We start from the raw sequence: 27,415 nt of genomic DNA, 5'->3' as shown, positions 1-27,415 counted from the left end.
TTTCAAAGTATTCCACACTACTGTTTGAACAAAGGGCACAAAAGCTTATAGTGGAAAAAGCTTATAATATAAAACAAAAATAGCAATGTTTGTCACAAATTACTTAAGATTTGCTGTCTTCGTATTAGAACTGAAGCATTCATCACGGGAAAGAATGCGATGTGAAAAGTATTTTCCATCTGGATCGAGAAATGTGGCAATCGTATGTGCGTAGTTGCGAGCACCGAATGTACAAATATGTAATTCGTAATACTGTGTTATTTCACTTAAGAACTTCTGGGTGCCAGGTCTTATACGAGTGTGGTACCAAGGAGACACTGATCCATACAGCTGAAAGTGATAAATATCCTGCAACAAAAGAAATAATTTTACGTTAGCCTTGACCACATACTAAAATTACAATAATAATACACAAAATAAATTTTGTCATGCCAGAGCATTAGGGAAAACAAAATACTGAATGGCTCTAAATGGTTCTGAGCACTATGGGACTTGACATCTGAGGGCAACAGTCCCCTAGCACTTAGAACTACTTAAACCTAACTAACCTAAGGACATCACACACATCCATGCCCAAGGCAGGATTCGAACCTGCGACCGTAGTAGTTGCACGGGTCCGGACTGAAGCGCCTAGAACCGCTCGGCCACCGCGGCCGGCAAAATACTGAATGACTGGCATTAAAATGGAAACACACACACAGAGAGAGATGTATAATGAGACAGTGGTCTTTACAGATGATATTGAAGATTTCTGTTAATAACAACTTGTAAAATCTTCTGTAAGATTACAACAATTCACAAATGATAGCACAGTAAGTTAAACCACGCCAATAATTTTAGGCAGAAAAATCTATAAACTTTATCACTCGCTGCATAGTACCATAGCATTTCTTTCTTTCTCAAACATGTACTGTTGACTGTAGTGTAGAAACAGTGGGAATCACAAACTAAATGAATTAATTGAAGACAGAATAAAGCTGCCATTTTTACATACTTCTGAAACTGGAAAAATGCCAATATGTGTATGAAATACCAAGCATTTAAGTCCTCAATATGTTTCTTACAAGTAAGTTGGCTGAGCAACAACAATTACAATTTTTTTATGTGCCTATCCACTATACAGGATTTTCACACTTTGTGATGTGTGGTAGTCAACCATCAAAGCATTTTTTTTCTTCTTCTTCTTCTTCCAATCAGGCTTTTCCATACTCTCTGTATGTGATCTAACAAAGTAATTAATGGAGAGTAAAGTCTGTTACATGCAGAATACAAATGAATGAAAAAGTATACAAGTTTGGTTACTCCCTTTAACTTGTTAGTGGAGAAAATTTCAATAACATCTACACCATCAAAGTTATCTGTTGTTAACCAAATGGTGAAAAGGGCTTAGTTTCAGAATGTGAAGTCAAGTGAAATGTAAATCTTGTAAATATAAATAAAACAATGGGAACTCCAGGTTGGAATATCAACAACTTAAGGAAAAGATAGATTGCTGCTTATCATAAAGATGAGTGCAGACAGGCACAGTTAAAAAACATTTAAACATTAGCTTTTGGCCGCTGCCTTCGTCAGAAAAAGAAAGACAATCACACGTAATTCATTCACACAAACAAGCACACATCACATAAACACAACACATGACTGCCAACTCCAGCAGCTCAGAGCAGAATGTTATCTTTTCCTTAGATTCTAAATATGAATAAAACATATGAACATGAACCATCAAACTGCTGTGGCACTACACTATTTCAGAGTAGAACCTCGTGACTGTAACTGGTCAGTACATCTATTATGGAGGACCCTTGGATTCATACTGAATGACATTTGGTTAGCCTCTGGTTGATTACATGTTCTTACGTATGTCTTGGATTCATACTGAATGACATTTGGTTAGCCTCTGGTTGATTACATGTTCTTATGTATGTCTTTGAATGTGCTCTAAGACACGAGTCTATTACTCTCTCATTTGTTGGACACTCTCCTTCAAATCCAAGGAAAAACCTACAAATGTTTGACATTAAACTGCAAGCCAACTTTCTTTAATAACAAACTCATTTAATTTTATTCACACAGCTGATCTTTTCACTTAAGTGACAATGTGAACAGAAAAATGTTGTCGCTTGAGTATTATCAAAAGGAATTAACAGTTTGTCTTTATTTATTACCTAAATAATTTCTAGCTGTTCAATATTCTCATGATTTTCAAGGTTTTGTAAATGCTAAACTACTACTTTAACAGGAAAACAGCAACACTTAAATTTATCCCATTATATGGAAATGTTTGAGGTCTACAGTTGTATTGTAAATTTGTGAAATACTTTCTACTGCTTCAATCACTTTTTACAATAGTCCAATTAAAAGTACTTGATAGTTGATGTCTGACACTTGCAACTAAGGTGTTGCCAAGTCAGCTCGCAGACACACTAACATGGAAAGTTGCTTCACAAATGCTGTTAGTGTGTAACGTGAAGAAACATTGAAAATGGCCACCATGAGGTATGTCGGAAATGCGAGATGCTCTGTCAACAGCTGATTTTGAGTGACCAATGATTGAACTGCACATTTTATAGCCCTGAATACAAACTCATGTTCTAAGCTAACAACATCCTCCTTAGGTGCAATTCAAGAAAATGGCTGTCAACAATATAAGGTGGAACTAAAATCCTGTAATTTCTTGCTGTCATTGGTTACATGAAACTAATCTCACTACGGCTTCATGACATGCTGCATTACCAACTGATGAACACTCCTGGTTGGCACTCAGTCACAGATTATAGGCAACACAGGAAAAGTCCAAATGAAAAGAGAATGACAGGAAGATAAATAAGAACAAAGTCAATGCAATGATAAAAAATGATGCAACAAAGAATTAGAAATAAAAGAAATTATGTATGAGTCAGTTAATTTAATAATAATAATAATAATAATAATAATAATAATAATACAACTCTCTTGAGTAGATTTACAAGTTAAAAAAAGTATGACGCATGTGCTGAGATTCGAATGTATGCTCCTTCACACTTCATCTTAATATGCACATCACAATGTAAAGCACATATATACATATATTTATGAATCTACTGACCCAGTCACAATGATAAATTGCATCGTTTAAAAAATTCAGCTTCAAAATTGTCAAGTTTATCTAATGTACACCAATCTCTGTGATTATAATTACCTGTTTAAATGACGTTTAATCGTGTCTTTGTGGAAGAATCCAGTAGTGTTTGATTAGTGCTGTGTATGAAACTTGTGGTTTTTCATTAGCATTGTTTAGTGTGTGTGTGTGTGTGTGTGTGTGTGTGTGTGTGTGTGTGTGCGATGAAATAAAATTGCGAGACTCGTGATCTGGGATCCAAACACATAAGGAAAGAATGCCAGAAAAGGAATTAGATGTGAATGACCAGTTGTTGTGGCAGTTTGGTAATGGTGAACAGTTCGGGAGTGATGTTTAGCGCTAAGGTTGGAGGAAACCAGCTCCAACGCATGAAGTGTCCACCATCCAATAATTTTAATCAGACTTTAATACTTAATTAGCATGACATGTTTCAGTACCTGTGTCTTGCTTGTTAAGTATTAGAATTAGAAGAAAGGAACTTAAGCACTAGAAATTATTTCATAAAGACAGCATCAGCTATACTATTATGAGCAAAGTACAGTTTCATCACTGAGTTTGCCCATGACACATTCCTAGATGTAGCACCTGCATGCCAGTTTGCTGTGGTACTTACTACATAAGACTATGAATTACTTAAGCAGTTATTGGTTACATACATTTCTTTGCATCCAAAACATAATAGCAAAAAAGCTGAGTCACAAAATAAATAAATAAAAATAATGCATCAAGATTATTGGAGGAATCTATTCTTGCATGAAATTTAATTAACTGTGATGAAACTGTTTCAAACTTCATGGTTACTGCTTTAGTGCAGTTTGGCCACACATTTTTACAATAACAATAGCAAATCAAACAATTTTATGAATCTCCCTTAACATATATATAACACAAAGTGATAAAAGACTTCCTAAGTGATAAAAGACTTGCCTTTATGTTTGGTGGAATATTATCATTTGTAGTATGGATCAGAGTCTGATCCAAGTCAACCAACAACACCAACCTCCGTTCCTTAAGAAGCCTCTCTTCATCAGCTTTTCCAAGAATTTCTGCTTGCTGTACAGAAAGACAAAAAAGGATAAAGCTGACTGATATGACACATTTCACTGAAAAAGTGTAAATTTTAGAAAGTTGATTGTAACATAGCCCTTATATATACAAGAGGTTTGAAGCAAATTGAGAATTTAATTCCATCACAGAATTAGTTTTCCAGTCACAATACAGTAACTTCTAAATGCTATTGCACTGCTTAAGTGAGTATAAAACAGTTATCAAATAATATATGGAAAATCATTTGGTAAGTCACTTACAGAGCAGGAATTCTGGGGAAGTGTACAAACTGTGTGCAAGTGTAAGTATATGACTGAAGCAAGGGATCTGAAATTTAACATGTGCTGACATTTCACAAAGTTTTGCGTAGGAAATCACTGAAGCAATTAGCAGAACATGATTGAGAAGAGAAAAAAAAAAGAGAGAGAAAGAAAAAAAAAGAGAGAGAAAGAGAAAAAAAGAGAAAAGATAAGGTATCTAGCATCCAATTCAAGTTGTTTACAACAGGAAATCCAAATACTGTGCTGTGTCAACTACTTGGTGTGATTTCTACGACTGGAAATGCTGCATATGAAGCAAATTTTTAAGTGTGCATAGGGTGTCTGCAATAAATTACAATAGTTTCACTGCCATAAATTGCTCAAGTCGCTTCAATAATTCTTTTCTTCTTTGGAATGATACAATCAATTTTTTGGAACTGGAATTTTTGACTAAACATACAAAGCTTTTAAACAGCTAGTTGTTATGATACTTTTAAGACATGATCTTTATTTAATATTCAAATATTCAACCGCAGTTACAAAGCTAGACCTTCACTGCCATTGTTTTTACTCACAAGAGAGACTATCCAAACCATGTGCAACAAAACCCACCAACCTAGTCATACGTTATACACAGTTTTTACTCTGTATATCAGACAGCAGCAAGTGCCTCCTTCACCAGATTTTCATTCTTCATGTGCTTACAACTATTCACTTCCTTCGGCCTTTTAGCATTAATTTTCAATTTTCTACCACTGCTTCGCCTACAGGAAATTAGCGTAATATAGCAGCTTTGGTGTTTGTAGAAGAGTAGACGATACACAATATTTAGTGTATTACTTGACACTGAATCTTTTATTGTGTTATATTACTTTTGGGTTTATTCCTTTCACAATTATCACTCATTATCTAGCAGTATTTGGAATAACTGAATGTCCTGAAAATAAAAAGTTACTTACACTAATTCATTTACAAAATTATGACACTTTGGAATTTTAACATACACACTATCATTCTACTTCACGTAATTTTTCATTCTAGCTTTACAAAAATTACATTTTTATGAAGAGGTAAATGCAAGTGCAAGTTGTTGTTATTAGCACAGTTATGGGTTAGATATTTGTTGTAGATCATGCTGCACTGAAATGTGGCAGAATGGATTTAAATTAATCGGCAAATTGGAATCGATGAGTGTGTAAAATTGTGAATTTATCTGCTGCATCTGGGAGAGGAGGGAGGAGGTAATTGGAAGATGTATACAAATACTGACGGGTTATTATTTTATGATCAAGGGGCCTGGACCTGTTTATTCTACACGGAAGATAGGCATTATTGTTATTTTTGCACTGCTGAGATCATTTTCCAAAATTTTTTAGGTGGTGGTGTATTCTAGAATAGTATCTTACCTTAGCAACAATAATATCCTCAAGTAAATCACAGTTTGGGTTTCAGGAGGGTTGCTCTACTAAGAATGCCATTTATATGTTCACTCACCAGATTTTACAAGCATTAAATAATAAAATAGTGTCAGTTGGTATTTTCTGCAACTTATCTAAGGCATTTGACTGTATGAATCACAGTATTTTCCTAGACAAATTGAAGTTTTGTGGGATGATGGCATAGCCAATGAATGGATAATGTCATCTCTAACCAAAATAATGCAGAAAGTTGTACTTAGTGATACACCCAATATAGTCTGAGGACATAATTCTGGCTGGGAAGAAATAACATACGGTGTTTTCCATTACTCTATCTTAGGTCCACTATTGTTCGTCATATATGTAAACGACCATCCATATTTATTATTTATTTACATATTTTACGCCCACATTGGAGCACTTTATTCAATCCCTATACATCTAAGTTTTAATACAAGTTGTAGATTTGACTTTCCTCTCTGCTCCCAAAATTTCTTCATCCTTTCTGACCTGGCTGTCCTTTCTTCATCAGTTATGGCGTATTTTTTGTGTGTTTAAATGTCCTTACTTTAAATCTCGTGTCACTGTTTTTCAGGATCTTCTCTTCTCTGCCTTCAATGTGCTGCATTGTCAAGTTTAACTCGTCTAAATAATCTTGAACTTCTTTGAACCAGATGTTCTTGGTCTTTTCCAAAATTAGGTGAACAGTTGTTTCAGTAGCCTGGTTTCTGGTAGTCTGGATATGTGGCAGAAAAAAGCAACCCTCATTTTCCGAATTGTGTCAATTATTGACTCAGTTTCTTGGTATACAACTTCATTACGCAATGGTCGCAACTGTCCCTCTACTTGGTATTTTTTGTTTATAATTGTTCTAAGGATTCTTCTGTCTGCCTCCTGTAGTTTGCCTGTGGTTGATCTGATGTTCATCTTGAACAGTGTTCCACTAGCATAGGTTGCTTCAGGTTTAATAGCAGAGTGGCAGTGTCCGAGTTTTGCATTTATCAAGAGACATTTCTTCTTGTATGTTGGCCAGGTGAAGTGTTGCGCTTGTTTCAGTTTAGTTGTTCTGCTTTCTACTGACATTTTCTTGTTTGAATTCCAACTCATAACCTCCCCAAGATATTTGAATTTATTTACAATTTTAATTTGTTTATTATCATTCAGTGTAATGGCTGGTGTTTCAACCATGATGATAGCATCATTTCTGTCTTTTCAAATGAGATCTGTGGTCCGACTTTTGCTGCTATTTTTTCGAGTTTTTCAATTTGATGTTTAGCCTCTTCCACGCTATTTGCAAGCAGCGCTAGATCATCTGCAAAGACCAGGCATTTGAGCTTGATATTTCTGCCAATCTTGATGTTTGGTTGGCATTTCTTATTCCACTCTCGCATGACTTTCTCCAGTGCACAGTTAAATAGTAGTGGTGAGAGACCACCCCCAGTTGAAGTCCCGTCCGGATTTACAATGATCCAGATAGTTCCCCTCTGAATTTAACTTTTGATTTAGTATTCTTAAGGGTGAGTCCAATAGGAGTTTCAGGTGCGATCCAAATTCCATGAGGATTTTAAGTAATGACTCATGATGGATACTGTCATATGCTTTCTTGAAGTCAACAAAAGTGGTGACCAACTTTTTGTTTCTCACTCTTTGAAGTTTCATGATACACTTAAGGCTGATAATCTGATCTGGACAGCTTCTTCCAGGATGAAATCCTCCTTGACATTCTCCAAGTTCTTTGTTGAGTTGTTGCTGAATTCTTGTAAAGATAATTCTAGACAAGATCTTATATGTGACATCAAGCAGCGAAATCCCCCCCCCCCCTTTTCCCCGATTGTTGTTTGGATCCAATTTATCATCCTTTTTGTGTACTGGGTGGATTATAGTTGTATTACACTCTTCTGGCATTTTTTTCAGAATTCCAGATGTCTATTATGTGCTTATGGAGGCTCTGAAGTGTTTATTTATTTGTATTCTTCTAGAGCTCTGCGGCCAGTTGATTCTCCCCTGCTGCTTTGTAGTTCTTGAGCCACCTAGTTGCTTCGATCACTTCACTGAGATCTGGTGGTGTAATCTTCTGTGGATGTGTTTTGTTTTTTGGATGTGGTTCGAAATCTAGGTATTGTTTTGGTTCCTCGGAATTTAGTGATTCTCTGAAGTGATCAGCTAGAATGTTGGCATTTTTCTATCATGAGTGTGGGAAGAGTATACTTCGACTGATATTTTCTGAATGTCCTATAATAGTTTGTTTGAATGATTCCTCTGTGAAGTTTAGGGTTCCTTTTTGATTGCCTCTTTTGATTCTACAGATTTCCTTGGCTGTTTGTCTTCTGGCAAAGGTTAGCTCTTCTTGAGATTTTTCAGTTTTCTTTTGCTGGTCATTCAGCCATGCTATATCTTCAATGTAATATACAACAAACATAATTAGTTCCTTTTGCAGATGACACCAGTATTGTAATCAATCCAAGTATAAATGCAGAAACAGACGAAATTGTAATAATTTTCTTCAAAGTATCATTGGCTGGTTTTCTGCAAATGGTCTCATCCTCAATTTTTAAAAAAGACACAACATATCCAGTTCTGCACATCTAGGGGTACTACACCAATGATAAGTGCAACACATGGGGAGGAAATAATAAATAGGATGGAAACTTCAAAATTCTTAGGTGTCCATATTGATGAAAATTTGAACTGGGAAAAGCATATTTTGGAAATCCTAAAACAACTTAGTTCAGCCAAATTTGCACTTACAATCATAGCAAACCCTGGAGAGAGATAAATCAGCAAGTAGACACATTTTGGATATTGTCATTCAATTATGTCATATGGAATAATGTTCTGGGGTAATTCATGCTTAAGAAAGAAAGTCTTTATTGCGTAAAAATGTGCTGTAAGAAAATATGTGGTGCTCAAGCACAGTCATCTTGTAGACATATGCTTAAGGAGTTGGAAATAATCCACTATGGTTCAAAAGGAACAATGATGTACATAATTACAACACCAGAAGGAAAAATGACATTCATTACTCCACATTATGGTAATCTTTAGTACAAAAAGGGGTGCACAATGCTGCACTTAAAATTTTTGATCACTTACCCAGTGATATAAAATGTCTGACAGATAGAAAACTAAAATTTGAAAACAAACTGAGAAAGTTTCTCCTTGACAATTGCTGCTATTTCACAGAAGAATTTCTATTGCTGTACTGTATAAAAGGTTGTGGGTAGGACTTACTAACTCATAACAACTGTAAACATTTTTTCTTTTTCAGTGGAAAAAAAAACTTAGAAATGTTCAGAATGTAACTACATGTACAATTTGATTTGCAATGGAAATTTTAAATGACTCATTCCACATAATTATGATCTAGCGTGTAAAACAATCTATGTAACATGAAACTAACTAATGACATCCAGTTAACTGACAGTATGTAGTGTTATGACTTGGGTTGATGTACCAATTATATCAACTTACACAGATAATTTTCTGTTAAACAATTGGGTAATTTTGTTACACTAGTAATCACAAATGAGCACTCTTACTAATAAGTTAATATGAACTGAAATTGGCTAACGGGCCTTAGAAGAGACCAAACATATTATATAAGTGGTGACGGCAATCTTCTAGAGAACTCATATACAAACTATTTATTGCATTAGAATTTCGGATCCTGTCGAAGGCAGAACATACAGTGATTGCTGATGCACCCAACAGTTCACTGCTTCATCTTCTACACTTTAAACATTACGCATTTCCCTGATGTAGCATTCATTTTATGCAGACCATTTCTCCCTCCAGATGTACACCAGCTGATTTTTGGAGACGTTCTGTAACTACGCTTTATGTTAACACATTCACTACATTTTGCTCTGTTTTCATGAACTTTACTTACGAATTAGAGAGAGAGAGAGAGAGAGAGAGAGAGAGAGGGGGGGGGGGGGGGGGGTCGGACTATTCCTTGGAACTAAGTTAACTTGGTGGGAGGAACTGATGGCAAAGAAGAGTTTCCACTGTAGGTATAGAGAGAAGGTTTTAGATGAGTCCAGTGAGCTGAGCTTGGGTGTGGGGGTGAAGCTGAGGTCTTTGAATAGGGCTGAAACTTCTGTAAGATTAAAGTTTTTGATGGACAGGTTGACAACAGTGTTTTGAGTTTGTTTAGGTTCTGGGTTTCATGGAATATTGCGATGGAGTTCTGGAGGATGTGGAAAATGGAAAAGGTCAGTAAGGGGTCCACAGGGGATTTCCTTATGCATCTTACCCATTACATCATCATACACAAATGCTTCTCGTTGGAGGGGAAGAAATATAAACAAATCTGTGGCACAGTCATGGACATCTGATAGCAGCCTCTTATGCCAAACTGTTTACGGAACATCAGAGGAAACCTTCCAATCCTCTCAAAACTACAAACACACTGGTGGTGATATCTTCATGATATGCACCAGAGCCAAGGTATCCTATCCTCATTCCTCTGCAATCTCATTCTCTCTCCCATCCACTTCACCTGGGACCACCTCAGCCCAATATGACACCCTCCTGGATGTTGAGCTCCATCTCTCAAATGGATCCACCCTTACCTCTGTTCATATCAAGCCCATTAACCACCACCAGTACCTGCACTTCGTTAACTGTCACCTCTTCGACACCAAAAAATTACTACAATTTGGCCTGGCTACATGTGAATGAGGTACTCGCAGTGACAGAATTCCCTTGTCCAATACACTTCATGTCTCACAAAGACTTCCACAGACAAACCTAGTCCGCAAACAGATTTCCTGTGCCGTAACTCCCATCCCCCCAAACCATCCCACTATCCCCAAGAACTAGGTGCAGAGGAGCACCCCCTCATCTCTCAATATCACCCCACACTGGAGCAACTGAACCATGACTTCGCCATGGCTTCAACTCTGGCTATCATCGTGCCCAGAAATGAGGGACATCCTACCCACAAATCTTTCCACCCCTCAAAGTGGTATTCTGCCACCCATCCAACCTACACAACATTCTGGTCCATTTTCTGTGCCACTCGCACTCCCAACGCCTTGCCACAAGGGTCATATCCATGTGGAAGACCCAAATGCAAGACTTGCCCCATTCATTCAATCAGCACATCTTGCCACCAGTTTATCGTACCCCGTCACAGGCATGGCCCCCTGTGAAAGCAATCATTTCATATACCAGCTCTGCTGTAATTTCTGCATGACACTGTATACGAACATAACCACCAACCAGCCAAACTGTAGCCAAGAACAGAAATGACCACCCAGTGGTGGAAAACACTCTTGAGTACAAAACACTTTAGTTTAATGGCTGCTTCACAAGCCGTGGGAACTGGATCCTTCCCCATAAAATTCTGCTTTAAAAATAGTATTGTTTCTAACTGGAAACAAACTGATGCTTTCCACAGACCCTGGATGCTGCATGAAAGACATGCTGAGCTTTATGATGGGCTAACTCCAGCTACACATTATAAAAATGTAATTGCAAATATCTGCAGTGTGATACAGCATTATTAGCACCTGACAGAGTTTGAAAGTGTCCTCATTGTGTGTGTCTGGCGAACTGGTAGTTGTGCAATATACAGATTTGTGGGGCATTTGGATGTGATAGTGGTCTGATGTTAGACTACATAGGCACACGAGGGTAGGCACACTCGTTGTCAAGGTTTTGGTTGATCACGTCAGACCTCCACAAGAGAGGATAGCTCTATCGGTGCTACGAGTATCGTAACCTGTTCACATCTGCGCCTGCCATCTGAGAACAACTAATGGACTCCCTGAAACATTCTGTGTCACCCCCTACTATTGGTCGGATACTAGCAGCAACCTGACTAGCGAATTATTGCCCCATGCACCACAACACACATCCGGAGTGGTACCATTATTGAGAAGTACAGACTGGTAATGAATAACATTGACTGTATTCAGCAACGATTCACGAATGTTCACTAGCCTCCATCATTGATGACTATGGTGGCTACCCAGGGAAAAGTCCAAATTGTCCCATGTTTTAGAGATGCATAGCAGTATTGCTTCTGGCTACGCGCTCAGGGGGCCATTGGCTATGACTTCAGGTAATGGCTGGTAGTGATTAGGTGAGCTTTGATGACACAATGATATGTCATGGACGCCCACCCTGTGTCATTTATTTACGGTGGTGCCGTTTTCAACAGGACAGTGGTCGTCCACAAGATATGTCTCTGTACGAACTGTTGGTGCGAAGCTGACATACTATCATGACCAGTAAGATCCCCAGATCTGTCACCAATAGAGAATGTTTGGGACCAGCTTGGACATCAATTCTGTCTCACTGCCAGTGTATCATGGAGCAGTTACAACAGTTGTGGGCTAGCTTGCCTTTATGACACTGTTCACAACTGAAAAGAGGCATGCTTCCAGGATGGATGGGGTGCAACATCATACTGATAAGTGGCCTCATACTGCCTGCTAATTTTCTGAATTTGACTCGATTTTGCATTCACTGAAATAACAGCACAAATCCTCTCCACGTGTGAAGTTTCATTTCATTTTCTTATCCCCTTCTGGGTAATTCACCTTTCTTTTTTTTTCCTTTTTTTCAGGCGATGGGGTGTTGCTCTATGGTAATAAACTCTTAAAGATTCGCTGTAACAATCACATAGTGTCTATATCACAGAAACCAAATAACTGACAGGAATCATCTGCAAAACATAATTCACCCCACACTATTCTCCCCCCTCCCACCCCAAACACACATGAAAACACACACACACTGTCTCATGTTATGACACAAATAACCAGCATCGTTGTATCATACTTTCTTCTTTTTTTTTTTTTTTTTTCAACTACACCAAAGTGAAGTTGTGTTAAGTACTGCTATTTAGACAAAGTAATTTTTCTGACACTCCTTGCACTAAGCACAATCATTGGATAGTATGTAAACGTCGTAGCACTATTACACTGAGATAGGTTCCATCTTTGAAAACAACATCCTAAGACAATTCAAAGAGTATTTTTCTTCAACTTATGACTTCTACTTTGCTCAGGCATGCATGATAAGGAACTGCTTACTTATAGACAAAGATAGTCCAATGTTCTAAAATGCTTATTAAAGTGTGCCATAGAATGTTTTCCTGGGTATCAAACAGCCACTGCATACTTTGCAGTGATTTTTGTGTTATACTTGTTTAAGTTTATAAGCAATGCAGAAGTCAAGACAAGGAGTCCAGCCCTAAACTACATTTCTCAAGAATCAAATGTGAATTATGATTTCAAGAAAATTGCTTTCACCCCCTTTTCCTTTGAACAGCAACAGTATTAAAATTTAAGAAAAGTTTCAATCCAGATGGCATTTAATTTTGGAACAAGATTAAATGTTTCCCTTCAATACATATAATTATGAGAAAGCAACAGAAAGTGCCTAAAAATACAGCTGGGATTTATGATACACACACATTCAATAGTTGGAGACAAGACGTTTTGAATAATGCAGAACCCTCCCGTATGTTAGTGCCCCTCCCCCCCCCTCCCCCAGGTCAATGTGGAGAGGATAGGTAGGCTGACTCACCTCTCTGCTGACTTTGAGATCAGGAATGCTGTGTATAACAGGCACAGATGCATTACTTTCAACCTGGTCATCTTCCTTCAAGTCTACTCCACATTCTGCACACATGGAATTCATAACAGTTGGATGTGTGCAGCCATCTAATTCCAGTATCTCCTTCCTGCAAGCAGAAAATAAAATGGTGTTTCAAATTAAAAGAGTATAATACAACTAGCTGAAATGTTTGTGAAAGGAGAGGGCAAAAATAACATCATGTGATGAGCAGAGAAGCCCCCCTACCACTTTTAACAATGTTCTATACTTTAAAATTTATAAGAATAAAACTGTCAGGATAAATCTGAAACAGAATTGACTTTCAATAAACATATTCAATATTCTGTGACAACCTTACTGCTGCTGTTTCATGTTTACTACATTAATCAACTTGCAACCTTACTCACCTGCAGAACAGATCAGTTTACAAACTTCGCCAAATTTTACAAATGAAATAAGACTAAGGTTGTCATTTGAACATCTCTCAGACATTTTCAACCAAAGAAAAACAAACTGATAAATTAAGCATCTCTTCTAGCCTTCTTTTACCTACTCTGAGCCAGATCTCCCTTCTCTATTTCGTCCCTTTGCTTGTACACTACACATTTTTTTCTGATGACATTCACAACTGAACTGCTCAATATTATTTGTGAACATTCTAGTGACCTCATCCTTTTTTTGTTGTGAACCACTGCCTTCACTATGCACTTTGTATTTCTGGTTAACAAATGCGTGCCTTGAGTCATTCCTCCTTGAACAGCTGGCCCATTCTCTTCTTACAGCTGGCAAACAATGCTCACCAGTGTACACCATGCTCTCCATACTCAGTGCCAGTGCCAAAATCACAACACTAGTATGGGAAAGGCGTATCATTGCACTGCTGCTAATGGCACTTTTATAATTTACAGCTTTTACCAAATACATAATCAGTCTTTAACCCAGACTATACTGTCAGTATTTGTCAGCCACCTAGCTGAAACCTGTTTTATTCACTGTTCTGCTGTATTCCTTGCCTTCACTCTTGTGCACGTGCTTTGAAGGAGAACTCAACTTTATAAGCCAAACTAAAATTCTCAGATTCTTCGGTACATATTTTTCCACCACTTAGTGTCTCTATTATAGGTTTAATGGTCTGTATTTACTTAATGAACAGTATCTGATGTACGATTTTCCAATACAATATTAAAGCTGTATTCTCCTCGAGAGCTATGAATAGTGAATTAAAACACACACACTTATGAATGATAGTGTAACTAATTTAAATGCCGTACTACACAGAAAACTTTTCCAGGGGCAGATGTGGACTCTGACCACAATTTGTTGGTTAGGACTGTGGAGTAAAACTGAAGAACTTACCAAAAAGGTATGAAATTGATGAGATGAGACCTGGATAAGTTAACAGAACAAGAGATTGTTGAGAGTATAAGAGGAAGCATTAGTCAAGGACTGAATAGAATAGGGAAAAGGAACACAGTAGAAGAAGAATGGGTAGCTGTGAAATGTAAAATAGGGAATGTAGCAGAGGATCGAATATGTAAAAAGAAAAGGCTTAGTAGACTCCTCACATATCACAGGAGACACTGAATTTAACTGATGAAAGGAGAAACCACAAAAATGCAGGAAATGAAGCAGGCAATAGCAAATATAAACGTCTAAAAAATGAGACCGACAAGAAATGCAAATTGGCTAAGGTGGAATGGCTAGAGGACAAATGCAAGGATTTAGAAGTGTTTTTCATGACGGGGAAAACAGACTCTGCCTACAGGAAAATTAACGAGGCCTTTTGAGAAAAGTAAAGCAGCTGTATGAATATCAAGAGTGCAGAAGGAAAACCTGTTTTAAGCAAAGAAGGAAAATCTGAAAACTGGAAGGAGGATTTAGACAAGAGAGATGAACTTCAATACTATCAAGTACCATGGGAGATATGAGACTGAAAGAATAATCTGAAAGAGCACTGAAAGACCTAAGTTGAAACAAGGCCTGTCAGAGCTACTGATTGCCTTGGGAGAGCCAGCCATGACAAAATTATTCTACTTGAAGTGTAAGCTGTAAGAGGCAGGTGAAATACCCTAAGACTTCAATAAAAATGTATTACTCCTGTTCCAAAGAAAGCAGGTGCTGACCAGTGTGAATATTATCAAAATAACAGTTTAATAAGTCATAGTTGTAAAATAGTAACACGAATTCTTTACAAAGAATGAAATTCTGAAGGTAGTAGGGGTAAAATACAGGGAGTGATAGGCTATTTACAGCTTATATAGAAACCGGACGGCAGTTATAAGAGTCGAGGGGCATGAAATGAAAGCAGTAGTTGAGAAGGGAGGGAGACAGGGTTGTAGCCTATCCCACATGTTATTCTATCTTTACATTGAGCAAGCAGTAAAGGAAATGAAAGAAAAATTGGGAGTAGGAATTAAAGTTCATGGAGAAGAAATAAAAATTATAAGGTTTGTCGACGACGTTGCAAAACTTCCTGGCAGATTAAAACTGTGTGCCGGACCAACGTTCCAACTCAGGACCTTTGCCTTTCGTGGGCAGGTGCTCTACCATCTGAGCTACCAAGCACAACTCATGCCTCATCCTCACAACTTTACTGCCACCAGTACCTCGTCTCCTACCTTCCAAACTTACAGAAGCTCTGCTGTGAAATTTGCAGTACTAGCACTCCTGGAAGAAAGGATATTGTGGAGACACAGCTTTGCCACAGCCTGGAGGATGTTTCCAGAATGAAATTTTCAATCTGCAGCAGAGTGTGCACTGACATTAAACTTCCTGGCACATTAAAACTGTTTGCCAGACCTTTGCCTTTCGCATGCAAGTGCTCTACCATCAGGGCTACCCAAGCATCTGCCAGGAAGTTTCATATCTGCGCCCACTCTGCTGCAGAGTGAAAATTTCATTCGGATGACATTGTACTTCTGTCAGAGACTCCAAGGGCTTGGAAGAACATGTCTTGAAAGGAGATTATAAGATGAATATGAACAAAACTGAAATTGGGGAATGGAATGTATTCAAATTAAACCAGGTGATGCTGGGAGAATTAGACTAGGAAATGAAACACTTAAAGCAGTAGATGAGTTTTGCTACTTGGGCAGTAAAATGAATGTTAATGACTGAAGTAGATAGAATATAAAATGCAGACTAGCAATGGTATAAAAAGTGTTTTTGAAGAAGAGAAATTTGTTAACACTGAATATCGATGTCAGCATTAGGAAGTCTTTTCTGAAGGTATTTGTCTGGAGTGTAGCCATATATACAGCGTGATTTTTTCCACCATGTACAAATCTAGGGATTGTTTGATGAGAGGATACAGAACAAAACAGGTTTCCATGCTACAGACCATTTATTCAATCATTGATTGTTTCAGAGACTGTTGTCTAATACATGCTGTACCATGTAGCCACAGTTACAGTATGTGTTGAAAATGGTTTCCATGAGCCTCGATGCATGCACGTACATGCCGTAGCATGATCTGCATCACGTTCTCATCGGCTGCGCTGCCATCTGAACAGTGCCAAAGGCAGCATGAATATGCAGCTTCAGTGTCTCCACATCTGGAATGAGCTCTGCATACACAATACTTTTGAGATGGCCTCATAACCAGAAATCGCACACGTTGACAACCAATGAATGAGCAGGCCATGCAAATAGACCCCCCTCTACCGACCCATCAACCAGGGAAGATGCCTGGTGAAGAACCAGCGACAAAAATGCTCCCGATGTGGAAAATCTGTTCCTAATAAGCTCTGAACACACTAAGTGATAAGAGTAGTAAAAATTGGTGGAGAATGTTCCACACAGTCATCTGGCTTAACCTGTACTGGCAGGCCAACTGCCTGGTACAACACGGCGGACACCTTCCACAGTGTTAATCACATTTTCCTCCAAGTCTAGTGTCCGAACATTTCAGGTCTATCCTTCATGATTTCCTGCTTCCTTGAACAACCCTGTCTCAGACAAATGGTGAAACACTGTTGCAAACATTAAATGATGTGGTGGTTGTGGGTGGGGATAGGTCTCCTGATACAACCTTGCTGCCCACTGCCTGTTGCCATTTGCCTTTTCGTAAGTCTACATTCTACATTCTACATTTATACTCCGCAAGCCACCCAACGGTGTGTGGCGGAGGGCACTTTACGTGCCACTGTCATTACCTCCCTTTCCTGTTCCAGTCGCGTATGGTTCGCGGGAAGAACGACTGTCTGATAGCCTCTGTGCGCGCTCTAATCTCTCTAATTTTACATTCGTGATCTCCTCGGGAGGTATAAGTAGGGGGAAGCAATATATTCGATACCTCAACCAGAAACGCACCCTCTCGAAACCTGGCGAGCAAGCTACACCGCGATGCAGAGCGCCTCTCTTGCAGAGTCTGCCACTTGAGTTTGTTAAACATCTCCGTAACGCTATCACGGTTACCAAATAACCCTGTGACGAAACGCGCCACTCTTCTTTGAATCTTCTCTATCTCCTCCGTCAACCGGATCTGGTACGGATCCCACACTGATGAGCAATACTCAAGTATAGGTCGAACGAGTGTTTTGTAAGCCACCTCCTTTGTTGATGGACTACATTTTCTAAGGACTCTCCCAATGAATCTCAACCTGGTACCCGCCTTACCAACAATTAATTTTATATGATCATTCCACTTCAAATCGTTCCGCACGCATACTCCCAGATATTTTACAGAAGTAACTGCTACCAGTGTTTGTTCCGCTATCATATAATCATACAATAAAGGATCCTTCTTTCTATGTATTCGCAATACATTACATTTGTCTATGTTAAGGGTCAGTTGCCACTCCCTGCACCAAGTGCCTATCCGCTGCAGATCTTCCTGCATTTCGCTACAATTTTCTAATGCTGAAACTTCTCTGTGTACTACAGCATCATCCGCGAAAAGCCGCATGGAACTTCCGACACTATCTACTAGGTCATTTATATGTATTGTGAAAGGCAATTGTCCCATAACACTCCCCTGTGGCACGCCAGAGGTTACTTTAACGTCTGTAGACGTCTCTCTGTTGATAACAACATGCTGTGTTCTGTTTGCTAAAAACTCTTCAATCCAGTCACACAGCTGGTCTGATATTCCATAGGCTCTTACTTTGTTTATCAGGCGACAGTGCGGAACTGTATCGAACGCCTTCCGGAAGTCAAGAAAAATAGCATCTACCTGGGAGCCTGTACCTAATATTTTCTGGGTCTCATGAACAAATAAAGCGAGTTGGGTCTCACACGATCGCTGTTTCCGGAATCCATGTTGATTCCTACATAGTAGATTCTGAGTTTCCAAAAACGACATGATATTCGAGCAAAAAACATGTTCTAAAATTCTACAACAGATCGATGTCAGAGATATAGGTCTATAGTTTTGCGCATCTGCTCGACGACCCTTCTTGAAGACTGGGACTACTTGTGCTCTTTTCCAATCATTTGGAACCTTCCGTTCCTCTAGAGACTTGCGGTACACGGCTGTTAGAAGGGGGGCAAGTTCTTTCGAGTACTCTGTGTAGAATCGAATTGGTATCCCGTCAGGTCCAGTGGACTTTCCTCTGTTGAGTGATTCCAGTTGCTTTTCTATTCTTGGACACTTACTTCGATGTCAGCCACTTTTTCGTTTGTGCGAGGATTTAGAGAAGGAACTGCAGTGCGGTCTTCCTCTGTGAAACAGCTTTGGAAAAAGGTGTTTAGTATTTCAGCTTTACGCTTGTCATCCTCTGTTTCAATGCCATCATCATCCCGGAGTGTCTGGATATGCTGTTTCGAGCCACTTACTGATTTAACGTAAGACCAGAACTTCCTAGGATTTTCTGTCAAGTCGGTACATAGAATTTTACTTTCGAATTCACTGAACGCTTCACGCATAGCCCTCCTTACGCTAACTTTGACATCATTTAGCTTCTGTTTGTCTGAGAGGTTTTGGCTGCGTTTAAATTTGCAGTGAAGCTCTCTTTGCTTTCGCAGTAGTTTCCTAACTTTGTTGTTGTACCACGGTGGGTTTTTCCCGTCCCTCACAGTTTTACTCGGCACGTACCTGTCTAAAACGCATTTTACGATTGCCTTGAACTTTTTCCATAAACACTCAACCTTGTCAGTGTCGGAACAGAAATTTTCGTTTTGATCTGTTAGGTAGTCTGAAATCTGCCTTCTATTACTCTTGCTAAACAGATAAACCTTCCTCCCTTTTTTTATATTCCTATTAACTTCCATATTCAGGGATGCTGCAACGGCCTTATGATCACTGATTCCCTGTTCTGCACTTACAGAGTCGAAAAGTTCGGGTCTGTTTGTTACCAGTAGGTCCAAGATGTTATCTTACAGAACTACCTCCAGCCCAAACAACACACTCCACATACTGTGAATTAGTGATGATGCGCCACTGATGCATTCAGTACCTCGTATAAATTGAACTGAGACATAACTGTGGCTCTACTGATGACATTTCACATCTCCAGACAACTACTGTCCATGTCAGCAAGCTCTCAGTTTGAATACGGAACCACTGTGTACAACACAGTATCACATCCACTACAGGGTGAGTCAGCAAGAGAAGTGAATCGGATGCAACATTACCACTTACAATTGCAAGAGAGGGCGGTAGGGCATGACATACGAGGAACAGTACCACCCTCTAGGAGGAAACCATGCATTCTGTAACTGTGGTAGCATGGTACAACACATATTAGACCGCAGTCTCTGTAACAAAGTATGGATACACGGTCTGTAGCATGGAAACCGAGCATTTCCGGACATAGGTTCATTAGACCTTTTTTGTTCTGTATCCTCTCACTGATCAATCCCTAGAGTTTGTACACGGTAGGGGGAAAAAAAAAAAAAATCACCCTGCAAAAGTGAAACACGGACAATATACAGTTTACACAAGAAGAGAGTAGAGGCTTTTGAAATGTGATGCTACAGAAGAATGCTGCAGATAAGGTGGATAGATCGTGTAACTCATGAGAAGGTACTGAATAGAATTGGAGAGACAAGAAATTTGGCACAAGTTGACTAAAAGAAGGGATTGATTGATACGACATATTCTGAGACATCAAAGGATCACCACTTGGTAATGGAGGGAGGTGTGGGAAGTAAAAATCAAAGAGGGAGACCAACAAATGAACACAGTAAGCAGGTTCAGAAGGACATAAGTCGCAGTAGTTACTCGGAGACAAAGAGGCTTGCACAGGATAGAGTAACATGGAGAGCAGCATCAAACCAGTCTTCACACTGTGGCACACATACATGCTCGAATATGGTCGGTCAGATAATACAATGTTATCACATGAAACCCACCAATATCTCGTAACTGACCAGGCAAAATATACAAAACACATTCAGTTGTAAATAATGTCCTGGAAAGATTTCAAAGCATGTCTGAAAGTTCCTGAAGGCCAACTGCAGCCAAAGTCATTAATAAGCACACTGAACAAAAACATTTGTCACACCCAGAAAACATCCCACTAGTGCCGCGTAACTCCACCTGTAGCTTTAATAATGGGCTCAATTCAGCAAGATGAGAGTCCAGACGTTTCTTCTGTTATGCAACATCCAGATGAAGCTTCTCACTTTTGGTCAGGTTCCACAGGGCTGCCAAACTACAGGTGTACTGATTGCAACACTTCACCCCCTGCTCCAAACAATCTCAGACATTTTCTATGGGATGAAATTAAGCAGTTTAGTAGAGCAGTCAAGATGGAATAGGATGCCCAGGAATTCATCAAACTGGGAGCATATGCGTGCAGCACAATGGTCACGGCTGTTGACACTGTGGAAGATGGGGGTGTGAATAGCATATCACATTGATTTTGAGGAAAGGGCTACACACGGACGTTGAGAATGTTGAAATGATCACCCTGATTCATGTTCACAATAAACTGAATGAAGGCCCACACTTCAGTCTATGAAGAATGTACCCAAAGCATTACAGAACTACCTCCAGCCCAAACAACACACTCCACATACTGTGAATTAGTCATGATGCGTCACTGATGCATTCAGTACCTCGTATAACTTGAACGGAGACATAACTGTGGCTCTACTGATGACATTTCACATCTCCAGACAACTACTGTCCAGTGTCTGTGTTTCTTGGTCCATTGAAGACTTGCAGCTTTATGTGCTGTTGTGAGCAATGGTCTCTGCGAGGCATTTGACTCAAAATCTCCATTGCATGCAGTTTCCTCCACAACCTCTATTGTTCACAAGGCATGACAATCATTCCGGCCCGTCAGTCTAGATTTCCTACAACCACTGTTCTTATGCCATGTTACACAGCTGCGAATGGTACACCATTCCTCGCAACATCTTCCTTCATGGTGTGGTTATGGTGACATCCATACACGACATCTTCTTTCTGACATTCTGTCACATCTCCACATCGAGTAATCTTACAACACTGGTTCCGTGCAACCAACAGGTACATATACACCACTTCATGACTTAGCTCAATCAATAGTGGATTGGTTGGGAGGTTGTTTGTTGCAGTTAAAGGGACCATAGAGGTCATCAGTTCCATCATCTTACATGTATGAAACCAGGAATGATTTTCAGAAGAGTGTTACAAAAAGCAAATCCTGAGACTCTCAAAGAGATAATTAGAAACCATTTTTGCAAGTGAAACATAAAACAAGGTCAGCCACTTTGGCGTCGTCCTCCAGCACTACAGGTAGCGTGTCAGGAAGGTTAAGATATTGTGCCAAATTTAGGCAGTCTAGTAGGATGTGAGCCATCCTCAGGCAGGCACCACATCAGCAATAAGGTGGACCCTTACAGCGGAGAATATGACCGTGTGTCAGCCAAGTGCGGCCAATGCATAGCCGACAAAGGATTTCCTGCAACAAGCACCAAGAGAAGACTGCCACGAGATCGTGGTCTCCTTTATTGCCCTCAGGTTGTTTGGGGAGTCCACGGCAGACCATTCTGAGTTCCCGAACTCCAACAACTGATGCACGGAGCTGACCGAAGGTCCAGTTCTGGGACCCCGATTTCCGAAATTGGCATCCTGGTAGCCAACTTTGCCAAGTGGTTAGCATGTTCATTCCCTCAGATCCCAACATGTCCAGGGGTCCAAAGACAACTGGCTGTCCAACTTGATGGAGGCCAGAAAGAAGATCCTGGATAATTGTGACTAATGGGTGACAAGGGTAGTACTGGTCTATAGCCCGAAGGCTGCTCAGTGTGTTGCTGCAGAGTGAAGCATCTTGATTGTGCAAGACGAGCATGGTTAAGGGCTTGTTTGATGGCCATCAAAGTAGCACTGAAGACACTGCATCCATTTGGTAGGGAGCACAGTTCAATACACTTTGCATGTGTGTATGCAAAACTGGTTTGTCCACTGACCATTGAGCCATCAGTGTACACCACTTCCAAACCCGGAAATGCATCAAGGACAGCTAGCAACAGGCAGCAAAACAACAAAGGGCCAAATATATCTTTCAGTGCATAAGATAAATTGAGACACATCTGAGGTTGGGGTACACCCCATGAAAGCATAAGCAACTGCTCCCTGACAAGAAGCGAGAGTGGAGAAGTTTGAGTTCAGAGCAGAGACACTGTAATCAAACAGCAATTGTGACCCCAGTTCTTGGTCTCTGTTGTGGGAGATGACCCCCCACCCTCCAAATTAGGAAAAATGGACATGGTAGTTTGGATGCTTATGGAAGCTGCTGGTGTGTACAGCATAATTGAATAGCTGTTGTTGGCACCTGATCCATAGTAGAGGGACCTCAGCCTCCATGAGTAGGCTGCACACAGAGCTAGTTTGAAATGGTCCTGTTGCAAATCGGACGCCACAGTGGTGTATTGAGTCCAGTGACTGCACTGCTGACGTGATGCTGAACCGTATGACTGGACAGGATCAGGGCTTTGTAAAGCTGCAGGAGGATAGAGTAGTCCTCACCCCCGCTGGTATTACTGAGGCATCAAAGTGTATTACGGTGTAGCCAGCACTGTTGTTTAACTTGGCGAAAATGGGGAATTCACATCAGATGGGTGGGCATCGAAGAGCAATCCCAAAAAGCAAGAAGTCTCACCGAGATCAAGTAATTGGTCATCGAGGTATAGTTCTGGTTGTGGATGAACATTACAACGGTGACAGAAGTGCATGACGCAAATCTTGGTGGCTGAAAACTGAAAGCTGTGAGTGATGGTACATGACTGCACCTTTCCAATGGCACCCTGCAGTCAATGTTCAGCAATACATGTAATTAGTACAAAAACGTATCTTAAACAATGGAAACTTCAGGTAGGACCATCAACAATGTAGGAAAAGGTAAGATTGCTACTTACCATAAAGATAACACACTAAGTTGCAGACAGGCACAATCATAAGACACTTACACACATAAGCTTTCGGCCACAGCCTTCGTCAGAAAGAGAAACATAAACCATTCATTCACACAAGCAAGCACACATTACCACGTTTACGGTAAGTAGCAATCTATCTTTTCCTACACTGTTAAAACTGTACATTGACAGTTTCCAAACTAATTCAGATTTCCATTCCTACAACACAAAAACATGCAATGACAACAACACTTTAGCATAAAAACAAATGTTCGGGGTACTAGTTTGTACAACAAAATCCCAGAACAGATAAAGAAATAATCATTTCATGAAGCAGTATTCAAATTTTTAGTGGTCAGCTACCAATACAGTGTAAATGAATACCTGCAATAAACTTGTAGCAAATAACTCTTACATGTACTACAAGTCAATAGTATTTTTAAACAAGTGCTTTCTTTAATGTAAATGAATATTGTGAACAGATGTGTTAGAAATCAAATTTTATTCATAAGTAAATGTCAACTGTATACCTTTATCATACAGTTTTGCGATTCATCAGATTTTTATACACAATTTGGGGTGGGATATTGTGTAGTCTACTGTACACACTTGTGCGAAGGGGGACCCAAAAGAAACCGGATTGTTGTCATAAAAAATTTATTGCTGAACCTTTTTACAAAATTACTTCAGTCACCTTCAAAATACTCTCGATTACATGTGATGCACTTGTCAAGTCTCTTTTCCCACTATTGGAAGCATGTTTGGAACTCTTCAAGTTTGATATTGTCCAGTGGCCTTTGCGAAGCTGTTTTTACCGCCTCCACATCATCATAACGCTCCCCTTTTAGCATTTTTTTCCATTTGTGGAAATAGGAAAAAGTCGCACGGGGCTAGGTCTGGCGTATAAAGAGCGTGGGGAACGACAGACCACCTCTGAGATGCCAAATAGTGGGTCACTCGTCAGACCGTGTGTGCTGGAGCGTTGTCATGATGCAGAAACCAGTCACCTGATCGCCAAAGTTCTGGGCGTTTCCTCCTCACATCCTCTCGCAGACACCTTAAAACATCCAAGTAAAAGTGCTGGTTAACAGTCTGGCCAGGAGGTACAAATTCCCGACGCACAATTCCACAAACATAAAAAAAAGACAATGATCATCATCTTCACATTTGACCTCACTTGCCTTGTTTTTTTTTGTCTAGGAGAGTTGGGAGTCCTCCACTGGCTTGACGCTTGCTTGGTTTCTGTGTCATACCTGTAACACCAACTCTCATCCCCTGTAATGACTTTGTTGACGAAGTTTGGATCACGCGCAATCTCTGTTTTCAAGTCCTGACACACATTCATGCGGATAGTTTTTTGCTCCTGTGTGAGAGGGCGCGGAACAAATTTAGCAGCAACACGTCCCATGTGCAAATCCTCACTCAAAATCCGCTGGCACGAGCTCCAACTGATTCCTGTCTCTGCTGAAATTTGGTCGATCGTTTGGCGATGATCCTCGTTCATCTTTTGGCGGACCTTTTCAATGTTCTCCTCATTTCGTGATGTTGAAGGGCGTCCAGAACGAGCTTGGTCTTCAACACACACCTCACCACGTTTAAAGCGCTCAAACCACTCGAAAAACTGTGTGCGGCTCATAGCGTCGTCCTGGAAAGCTTCCTGAAGCATTTGGTGTGTCTCCGTTGCAGTTTTTTAAAGCAGGAAACAAAATTTCACACATACTCTTTGTTCTTTTAAAGTTGCCATAACGACTTCGCAGAGGTAACCCGCCAACAGTCAGAGAAACACAATACCACACTTGCACGGTCAGTTCTACACTGACGCCGTCTGCACAGCTGTTTCATGAAGGTCTCTACTAACACCATCTAGCGTAAGAACCCTGCACTACGTCTACAAGTGGCAGCGCCGTCGGAGTCCGGTTTCTTTTGGGTCCCCCCTTGTATACCTATGGTATGTATATACTGATGAAATCCATTCAATGTGTATTGTCTCTGCATGTGTGCCTCTGAATGAATAAACTACAACAACACTACTACTTCTGCTACTACTAAGTTACAATATCAGTTGTTAAAAGTGTTCAATTTGTCTATGAACCACCACAGCATTCAGTTTGAATGTGGTATTCCTGAATACGTATCCACTATAACACGCAATTCATTGAAAAATATTCTGGCTCAGCTGTGGGTCACAATTTATCAGACTCAACATAATATTATCGTCAAATTATGAAATGTGTCTGCTAATAATGTACAAAATAACTGGTGAAAAGTAATACGACCTCATTTTAAAGTACTGGTATCAGGGCTGAGAAAAACCCAAGCATTTTCTTCTTTTGAAAAAAATACTCCATGGGTTAGACTGAGTTTTTATGGATTTTATTTAGTTTTCTGTTGTTTTTTTTTTTCTCCATATTGACGAATAGTTCAATGTTAGTGCTTACGATTAATTTATTCAAAACACTAACCCATTCTTACAACTACTTTACCTGCAGAAAAAAAAGATAAATTAAACCAGCAAAAATTGGTAAATTACATTTTCTTATGTTGGCAGCCAGAACCTATCACATTCCCTTGTTTATACATATGGCTGTAAAAAACCACCTTTGTCAATAATTCTTCTAAATATTTAGAAATTGTAATGGTGCACTATGAAGAAGTCCCTGCTAACATTAGCATAATCTAGGATATATTATAATTTATAAAGAAGTCATTCATCTTCTCCAAAAATTGTTAGAGGTCTGTAGAGCCCTGGATCTTCTTCAAGAAGACATCACAAATATTGCACAAGCTGTTCAATTGTGAATCAGTCTTTTAGAAAGTCCTGGTATAGAACCCTTAAACAATAAAATAAAGCCACCCACACACAAAAGGAACAAGTTTTAGAACCCTTTTACTGTCTTACTAATATTGTAAATCCAAGATTCAGTGGAAGAAGATTAAATGCCGAACACGAAGAAAGTCCAAAAAACTGGCTCACAGAGATGCATCCAGAGTGGACCGCAAGTGTTATGTTTTTTAGGAATGCTGATTCTCATCATTTTCCTGCTACTGTGTCTTCTGATGCAATTGTAACACAGTTTCATCCACACCAATGGTGGAAGATAATGAGCTAACATCAGCAAAAAAGGAAATTTTCCAACAGGGTACATTACTTTTGTGAAAATCCTCATTTATTTCCCTGTCAGCATTGCAATCACTGGGGCAACTCCTCCAGTTCGCTCAAAATTAAGGGATAATGCAGGAGAGAAAAGAGCTGAGAAATCAGTGAAGATCTATAAATTTCTGCTGCTTCCAAAAGGGGCTAAATTGTACTTAACCGACATTAGGATTTTACATCACGTTTGAGGATCTTTTTTTCTCCTGGAAGTGTAAATGTTATTTAAGTGTGTTTCTTATACTGTGAGAAAAGTTAAAACACAACATTAATAAAACAGTTGCCTTCAATAAACATAGTGACTCTTTTCAGTTTCTGTAAAGTAACTATGTACCACTTTGTACATTAATTAAATTTTCATAATTAAATACTGTTGGTTTTTTTAAAAAAATTTTAACCTCACATGGAGGGTGTTTTTTTTTTCTTTTTTTTCCTCTCCAGGTGAAATTACAATCCTGACTGGTATTCACCACCTTGAGCTACACTCGATGTGTTCCCCAGAAAATCACAACATTATGCACCTAAAAGTTACACACTTTTACTTGGCCCCTCTACAATTGCTGCT

At 39.5% G+C, this 27,415-nt stretch overlaps 1 protein-coding gene across 1 annotated transcript in view; it reads right to left on the bottom strand.

Annotated features, from left to right (window-relative positions):
- The window catches only part of LOC126191272 (RNA polymerase II subunit A C-terminal domain phosphatase), a 94,936-nt gene that overhangs the window by 50,311 nt on the left and 17,210 nt on the right, over positions 1 to 27,415 (bottom strand). Inside the window, exons 2-4 of the mRNA XM_049932081.1 lie at positions 13,386 to 13,542; positions 4,046 to 4,171; positions 104 to 348 (exon numbers count right to left, since the gene is read on the bottom strand). Coding sequence (XP_049788038.1) covers positions 104 to 348; positions 4,046 to 4,171; positions 13,386 to 13,542 — 528 coding nt within the window. The remainder of the gene's footprint in view (positions 1 to 103; positions 349 to 4,045; positions 4,172 to 13,385; positions 13,543 to 27,415) is intronic.

Source organism: Schistocerca cancellata, chromosome 6 (genome assembly GCF_023864275.1).
Source record: "Schistocerca cancellata isolate TAMUIC-IGC-003103 chromosome 6, iqSchCanc2.1, whole genome shotgun sequence".
Classification (NCBI taxonomy): domain Eukaryota; kingdom Metazoa; phylum Arthropoda; class Insecta; order Orthoptera; family Acrididae; genus Schistocerca; species Schistocerca cancellata.
The sequence above is the reverse complement of the archived record's forward strand: the minus strand, read 5'-3'. Positions and strand labels throughout refer to the sequence as shown.